Below are 9,233 nucleotides of genomic sequence, written 5' to 3'. Positions count from 1 at the left end.
GTGGACCCACGGCACTATCAGAAACGTCACTATCAGAAACACTGCCCGACGTGTTTTGGACGTAATATGGTCTTGGTTTACATTAGCAAGCATCGCTAACACTCAGAGCTAACCTGTGCTGGAGAGAGTATGTGTAAAAAAGCAAGAATTAAAAAAGGAACTCACCTTGTGGTAAACCCGCAAAAGAAAAAGCATTTGAGCTCCATATTGTTTCAGAAATTATCTTTGATGTGGTTTGGAGTATGATATGGCATTTAATCACGGCAGCATTTAGCTGAGTATCTCGTAGAATTCTGAACAGGCATTAGCTCCACCTCCTCTTCTTTTTCTTCAAGCCAAGGACCCCGAACCTGCCGTTCTCTAACAGGCCTGAAATAGAGGGATATGAGGGATGTCAAAAATGCATGATCTGTTTGGTATTTTAAGCAAAACACATCATAGACATGTTTTTTATATATTTTTGATATATCTGAGACCCATAACTTATGCCTAAAAATAGCATGATAGGAGACCTTTAAATATTTGCCTCTCTCCCTCCAGGCCGGATCTGGTTAGACAACTTGCACTGCACCGGTGGAGAGAAGAGCCTGGCTCAGTGTCACTCCAACGGCATCGGTGTGTCGGACTGCAAACACTCGGAAGATGTCGGAGTGATGTGCAACCAGAAGCGCATTCCAGGCTTCAAGTTCATTCGGAACAAGGCCAACAGCGAGGAGGTACTTTCAGTAATTAGATACGTCCAAGTAAACTCACGCAAATGAAAACATCAGGGTGGGATCTCTTAATCGCCAGTGCACACATGCAACCAGAACAGATGTTCAGCAGAACAATAACAAAATTAAAAAAGAGGAACAGAGGATAGGTTTAGGATGAAAGACAGAACTTATCATGGCTCCTGGCAGCTCAAAGTATCTTTTTTCAAATCTTTCCAACTTTCCAGTATGAGTCAGACAGATCAGTGGATTGAGTTTAATGTCTGTCTGTCTGTCTGTCTGTCTGAAGATATTTGGAGAAGCAATATTTCACCACAGTCTTGAGATATCTGTGGGTTACCACTAAACCTGTGGTTTATGTCCCAAACAAAATAACAAAAACTTGTTGTGTCGGCTGCATCAGCTATTTGTCCTCCTCCTTAATTCTTAATATGGACTAGCTAGCTTAAAAGTTAAGGTAAACGAGATCAGGAGACAAATCCAAATTTTTCCCATAAAGAACTACAATAACTTAATAGTTTAAGACTCTGGAAATACAATAACCTAAACAGCTTTATCTGATCATATTGTCTAACAGTTCTAGACAATTGTTTTTGTTTGTTGAAATGCAATTAAAACAAATCTGTTTTTTAATTAACAGCATTTAATCAAGTGTATGGTCAGATATATCGATCATTTCCTCTTTTATTCTTACACATCAACTGGACGTTTGTAGGCATAATTGTTCTGCGACAATTAATCTCTTTGTCAAAAGTAGTATGTTTACAACCCGTGTTCATTAAGTGCTGCATACATCTCCATTTAGTTCAAACTCACATAATAACAAAGTTAATAAGAACTTACAAACAGCTGTTGCAACCGGCAAAAGGGTTTTCCAATCTGTATCATTAAATGGTTACGACTAGTAATCAAAATAATGGCCTAATTGGCCCTCAATCAGCGTGTTGGTACATAATGAGAGAACTGTTCTTCCATTACGTTATCCTATCTGCCCTGACATGGAGCCAATGAATTATTTCGCAACTCTGCATAAAATGCCTAGCTGTCCACTGGACCATTTGCACTGATGACTTTGCCAGGCTCCCATTAGTCTCTCCCAGCCCACACCAGACCCCCACTCTGCAGCCTGGGAGATTTAGGCGATGACTCATAGAGGGGGGAAGACCATCCTGTCTGGCTGCAGGAGCGCCTCTGCACCGGATGGAAAGTCAGTGTGGGTTTGTACTCATGACAGGAGAAAGGGAGGTAGAGAAGATGATATATTATTATGTTGTCTGAGAACATGTTATTAAAATACATTTCCATAAAGGGGTTCCCTGTTTTAAAAAAACACATAGAGATAGAGCAAAATGTATTTGACCACTCTGATAAACAGTCAATGCTTTAACACTTTATGACTTAATTCATACCAGTGTTTTGTTTATTCATACCAGAAGTCGGGTGGGAGATTTGTCCGTGTCACCAGACCCTCTAAAACAACCCTGAACAGTGATTGTGATTTGTACTGCGTTCAGTAAAGGCAACACACCTGATGGTTGTTTCTGAAATAGCTCAGACAGTATCTTACTCATGCATATTTGAGTCACTGGAATGAAGGAAATGTAATTAATTAATTACCGACTACTTTTTACTGGTCGTGTATGTCCGCAGCACCCTCTTGTTCCCTATTTATCTTTGGATAAAAGCGTCAGCTAAATGCAATGTAATGTAATGTAATGTGTATTTAGGGTCTCTTGGGTGTTGCTCTAGTGCAGTCCCCCACCCTGTAAATATTTCCTTGGTCTGGCAGTAGCCTTTCAAGTCGCAGGGGAGAGGAATGGGAAAAGGTGTAGCTACACCTCTTTGACCATGCATGTGCTGACGTCAGCAATGGGCAGCGCTGTTCCTTCATCTGTTTATTCACAGCATGAATTGACATTCTGTGCTTTTTCTGGAAAGTTAACACCCTAACCGAGTCCAGTCCAAGTAGAGGTCAATGTTGAATGGTTGAAGCAACTGGTATTTCTGCTGGACGGGCTTTACAACTTTCAAGATGATAGATCTTTATTGAAATGTGATGAGTGCAGCGTACCAGGCCAATGTCTGTTTCCTCTTAACGTTTAGTGTCAGTTATGTGTCTGTTCATGATTTACATCCTTGCATAACCAGTAATTTCTTCAAGTGGGTATTTTCAGTTCTGTAAGTCAGGGTAAGTCAGGTCACAAAGTTTATTTCAAACAGCAATTATCTTGTTTTTGTGAGAGATACATCATGTTTAAGTTTATGGGGATATGTGAAGATAAGACTGTAGCAGCTAACTCTGGTAAGTTAATAGTAGTAGTCCACTGAAAACATCAGTCTGTCATTAAAGAAAACAGCAGCTTCCACCGGCACATTGAGATGGAAAACATGCTACCTTGTTAGCAGACTTAATATTAGGGCATAATAATATACAAATATCAAGTAAATTGCAAGTTTTGTTGAAAACTAATCCTAGAAAGTTTTTCTGGGTTGGCCCAAGCTCTTTTCAGAGTGGTCATTATGTCTTACCTTCCAATCTGTCATGTAATGTCCATCTTTTAAAGGGCTTCATATCATTTAAGTTACTCTACAAGTACAAGTCTCTAATACAATACCAGTATATCCTCTATGTGATATCGATACCAATAGTGTGCTACTTTTGAATACCATGTTTGTACATTTTGAACATAAATACATTATTGTGTTCAATTATTTAAAAAAGGAATTTTTACCGCATCCCACTTCACCACGCCGCGGTAGTGGACCAATCACGTTGCATTCAAATAAAGAATGCTTGCCGTGATTGGCTGCAAGTAAAACCAATCAAATAGACTTTTCTTTTTCGTTCTGGGCGCAAAGAGGCTCACATGCAGGTATCATACGACTGGAGAATTTCTTCTATTACTATGTTCCTAAATAACTTATTTCCTTACCAATACTAAATACTGATACCCTTCCCTTAGTCTCTAACACCGTCTGCTACCGATTTAGTTATGGAACAATCCTTCCACAACAACAGAACAATCAGTCCTGGCTGACTGACTCATTGTCATTATCAATGTTAAAAAAATGTAACATGAACAATCTTCATTGCAATAGCAATCTTTTGTTACATGTCTGTCTTACCGGGCCTATAGTTGCTTTATTTATTAGCATGTGTTTGGTCTTTCAGTCCCCAGAAGCAAACACTCATATGGCAGGAAGCCTTGTTAGTAGGGATTTCCCCGCAGACTTTGCCTTATTCGGTTGCTGTTACGTGTGAATGTCTCTCTGCACGTCTTCATTGTCCACAGGATCATTGCTAAATATATCTCCTTTATGAGAGGATGCCTGAAATGTCAGTCTTCGAGTGTTAGATGTTTATGAGAGAGGGTGATGTGTCATTTAGGGATAATTAGAGGCTCATGTTATCAGAGTTATTTTAGGATGTTCTTTGGTCTGTGCTTTACTAAAGTCTGCATTGCTCTGATAGTGTTGCATAATACTTTGTCTGCTGCAGAAGAGACAATACCATTATCACTCTTGTTCTTGCCTTTTTGATTGTTCACAAAGTCAATGTTCTGATAGATAAATCACACTCTACTGCTTACAGAAACTGGCACATCATTATAAACAGATTACAGATGAGTTCATCTTTTTCCCGAAGAGAAGGAATCCGCACCAAAAGCAGCTGCAGTTGCAAACCACACCACTTAGTGTGTTCACTCCAACCAAACCCTTACATCCAGAATCAACACAAAGATGTCTGAATCCAGTTGTAATAACACAACGCTGCGTTTAGAAGCCTTTTGATTCCTTGCACTTCTAAGCAGGCAAAGGTTGCTCCTCTCCATCAGGCATGACTGTATCTGCTTACGCAAATTCCTCAAGTCCGCTTATGTATAACAAAAGGGAACCCGAGCTAGAGTTGGATTCGCCTCCAGCATAATGTATGTAAGAGGCTTGTGAGGAGGAGAGGGTTCGAGGGGAGAAAAGGTTGATGCGGAGGTTTCTCTCCTGCGGATAGGATAGCTGACATAACCACCACATGTTCAGCAGCTGGCCTCTGACTGGGGCCTCAACTCCCTTTTGGGCTGCCGAGTGCTCGAAGTTTGGGCTTTTTCTATTCTTTCCTGCCTTTTTAAAATGATCATACCTTTCAGACTCAGTAATGTTAAACATTTTGTATTCACAGTGCCTTTATGCATCAAAACAAACGTTTTATTGAACAATTTGAGCTATTCAAACATACAGAAAGGGTGCCCATCAGTCACTTCAATACAATGGAGATACATCTAACTATAATGCAATACACATAGAATGAATTGGAGTATCATCAATTAAAGTCCCAGTCCTCAATTTGGTCTACACAACCTACAAACTCAACCTGAAGGAATGGTTAGAAAGTATAGTTTGAAATAGTTAAAACGTTTTAAAGTTATATCTTAGCATAACAACTGGAATTGGAAATGGATATGTCTATTTTCAATATTTCCAGCATAGCCCGTCATGCTTTAGTCAAGTCCAGCTAACCAGGTCAGTTCAATAATGACATTTGACATTTATTGATTTCTTTACAATAAAAGTAAACCCATTTTAAAAGAATCTGTGTGTATTTGTGTGTCTTCCAACAGTAAGGATTATTCGCCTTTTCATTGCTGTGATAGGAGCAGAAGAATCACTAACAGATATTCCAGATGCATAGCACACACACACACAGACAGACACACACACACACACACACACACACACACACACACACACACACACACACACACACACACACACACACACACAACCAACACACACACCTCCTCAGTACAGTCAGCCAGTGGGGCCAGTGAAGCAGAGAGTGGGGTGGGGCAGATGTAAAAGTCATTTGAAAGAGCCTTGGTGTTCTCCTGCTTTTCTGTGGCGCGATTATCATTCATACTTGCCCTGTTTTGTAAGGTGGGGCGTGGGGGGCTGCTGGGTGGGAGCGTAGGCGTCTGGTCGCACGTGTTGAACAACGTGCGGCAGGGCTGTAGAGCTGATTAAAGTGGAATAAATGCCCAGTAAAGGGAAGCATTAGTCAGACACCGGCTAGACCACAGTCTCATGTTCACACATCTACATACTAGTGAGGGGGGGCCCAGTCAGAAAAACAAGTCTGCTCTCCATTTGGAAAGAGTTCAATAATGGTCAAAGCTCATTCTGCAGAGTAGTAATGAATAGAGCTAAATAAAGACTGTTTACTTATTTTTTTTTTTTTAGCTCAGACTGTTTTCTTTTTGTAACTCGCCACTTACAAAGAAGTCCTGGAATTCTGCTTTCCTATGCTTTCCGATAATTATTGGCCCTTTATGATTTTTTAAAAAGAACAGGAGAAAAAATGCAGTTTTGGAGAAAGGCCCCAGAATGAATGAATCACTACCTTGCACACACTTAGGGATTGACTGTAGGATGAGGCAACCTTATAGAAATGTCCTGTTGAGATCAACCTCGGTATGACCTGCAGGACAGAAAGCCTGCATGTTCCTCCACTTCACATCTGGGCCGGTTTGATTGCCAAAACGGTCGACATTTTGAGTAAACAAGTAGCATTGGCCGTTACGTGTCAGTTTTACTCTGGTATTTTGTACGGATTTACCAAACAGCAGGTGCAGGTTATGTATCTAAATCTTTCTGACATTTATCACTTCCTCCTAAATTAATTTAATGCCTTTTTCTTTTAAATGTAAATATCAACCAATATCCCTGTTCTTTGTTCAATTTTGTTTCTAAAAAAGACCAGTTAAAAGTGACCAGAGGGTCCGTCTGTTGGGCCTCAGCCAAACAGAATTATGCTGAGTTTATGTCTGGTGGTCTGGGTTTTAGGGGGGAAATGCCTGGACTTATCCCAGCTGTGGATGTCTGTCCTCTTTTCTTTAGTCTCACACGTTCAGACGGCCAGCTTCCTCTCTGTCTCTCTCTGTGCCAAATACAATACTAGCCAGACCCATCTCATGCCTCACTTCATATATCACCTCGTACCCCATGTCATGTTCTTGGTTTTTTCTGGTCTTGAAACCTGCCGTCACTTAGATTACTCACATTTTCCACTTTACTTCCTGATCTATATCAATTGAACCACAGTTCAGCCCTTCATAGATAAGTATGGCGCCATACACATTAGTTCTCGTTCTTTTTTCGTCTAGGGTTTCAAGTAGCTTCTTATTCTTATACAATGATGAATAATTTTCCCATTTTGTGTTTTAAATATGGGTTTCAAAATGAGAACATCAAATTTGTGGGCGTCAGCGTGATCACGTCTCCTTACCTTCCAATTCTGCCAGACACTGTCGGCAAACACCGTGTCATGCTATGGCCGGCAGGAATCTCTTTATGAAAGAGTGGTTTCTGCCCACTCTAACCACTGCGGTCAGGGGGGGTCCGGGTCAGTGCAGAAACAGTCTGGCTCGGTCGGGGCTCCTCCTGCAGTCTTTAGTGTTTAGAGAGCCTGAAGCCTTGAACATTCCCTCAGGCTGACGCCATCTCAGGAAACCACGCTGAGGGCAAACGTTTAATATTTCTGGGAGACATGCCTGGATGTTGGTTTTTGAGTTAAATAAGCGGGCTGTTAAAAAAAAATGACTGAAATCAGCATTTGCATACCAGTGAGCAGCTCAGAGTTTGGCTCATTTTTTGGCTTCCGCAGTGAAACCTCACACCCAGCCAGCAACTAACTGCAGAACTTGGCTCAAAAGAACAATGGCAGAGTTATTAGGTAGCTGTTTTCTCATAAAGCCCTGGAGGTCAAGGGTTAACATTACTTCCTGATCATTGGGTCTTCAGGACACATGATACTAACTAGGGCGGTGACCCTCACTCTGACCAAATGGCTCTTTCTATAAGACTGTGGACCACCCGCACACACTGTCCTAACCTGAACTCTGTCAGAAGCTTCTGTCTTTAGCGCCTCTTTAAAATCTTGATTTACAATTACAGTTTGATGGATAACTAATCAGATCTCTCTGTTTTTTGATCTTCTGAGAAATCCAAGATGATACGTGAGAAGTCTCCGAAAATACATTTGGCTAGATTTCCACCCCATAGGGTAAAGACCACTGTCTCTGCCTTTGTGCTCAACTGGTTCATATCAGGCTCTTGGCTCACTCGTACAGTGATATGATTTACGTTGGATATGAATTCCTCTGGCACATGTCATGACATTTATAACAGTAGTAAATTACAGGGTTTTTTTTAATGTAGAAACTATAACTGTTAGCTGGTTTCTACAGGTGGCTGCTGTCATGTTTCATCTGTAATGTCCACTGAATTCCTTCAGACCCTTACATTCCAGCTCTAAACACCAATGCGAAACAAAGATGGAGCAAACATTCCAGACATTCCTCCAAACTGCTGAAGCCCCTCGGAAACACTTAACAAGTTTAAACAATGGTTTCATCTTCAGATTTTTTAACTTGGTTTATTTTCAAGCATTTGAGCAAACTGTGCAGTCTCAGAGGGATTTATTTTCTTTCTCTTAAACTGTTGCATTCCTTCACAATATGAGCGTCCTTTATGACTCACAGGCCATATTGTATTTTCAATATATCAAGTGGAACAGTCCATAGTACTGATTAAACTAGCTACATCCTCTAAATAACATTCTTGTCTTTTGGACAGCTGGTAATTAATTCAAGATAATGGTCAATGCCAAATATGATGGCAACCCATCCTGTAGTTTATGAGACCTTTCGTAGTGGCACAAGAAGAAAAGTCAGAAGATCCCAAAAGGCTTTGGGATTCATCCTCTGGAGATAATGAATGTGTGCAAACACTTTGCAATCCATCCTGTGGTTGAGATATTTCAGTCTAGACTAAAGTGACCTACATTTCCATTCATAAATCCACACCTATAGCATAGATTAAAAATGTAAGTAAAAGTATAGATATTTGTGTTACAGCTGTAACAATGTAAACTTCCCCTCTGTGGGACGAAAACCCGCATTCTGATTCTAAAAATGTTGGTTGTCATTAATAACATCAGATACAAGCACCAGTCAACCACTGACCAAAGACCAGAGCTATTACTTACACTTTTTATATATGCTATAGGTGTGGATTGATGAATGCAAATGTAGGTTTATCAGTCACTTTAGTCTAGACTGAAATATCTCAACCACAGGATGGATTGCAATGTGTTTGCACACATTCATTATCTCCAGAGGATGAATCCTTAAAAAAGAGCAACATATTAAACATAAGTTGCACAAATTACAGTTTGAATTAAAGGTGACCGATCATGCAAAATGCACTTTTGTACGTCTTTTATACATGAATATGTGTCCCCGGTGTTCCAGGGAACTCACCAAGTGTCAGAAAACACAACCCTCCGGAAGCCTTGCCGTTGGACAGGCACCACAGAGGAGGACTAACCACTCCAACCGCGGGTTATCGGCATCGCGGTGAAGACACGCAGTGTATTCACAAGTTTAGACCTAGTCAGAACAAATAAGTCTAGGCAACGTCCGGGGGCAACATCTCTAAACACCAACTCAACCTCTTTTGTTTTATGCC

At 40.6% G+C, this 9,233-nt stretch overlaps 1 protein-coding gene across 1 annotated transcript in view; it reads left to right on the top strand.

Annotated features, from left to right (window-relative positions):
* Nucleotides 1-9,233, top strand: part of loxl2a (lysyl oxidase-like 2a) — a 30,798-nt gene that overhangs the window by 5,144 nt on the left and 16,421 nt on the right. Inside the window, exon 3 of the mRNA XM_010790312.1 lies at nt 541-716. Within this exon, the coding sequence (XP_010788614.1) occupies nt 541-716 (176 nt within the window). The remainder of the gene's footprint in view (nt 1-540; nt 717-9,233) is intronic.

Source organism: Notothenia coriiceps, unplaced genomic scaffold (assembly GCF_000735185.1).
Source record: "Notothenia coriiceps isolate Sejong01 unplaced genomic scaffold, NC01 NC01_scaffold00034092, whole genome shotgun sequence".
Lineage (NCBI taxonomy): Eukaryota > Metazoa > Chordata > Actinopteri > Perciformes > Nototheniidae > Notothenia > Notothenia coriiceps.
This window is presented reverse-complemented; position numbering and strand designations above follow the sequence as displayed.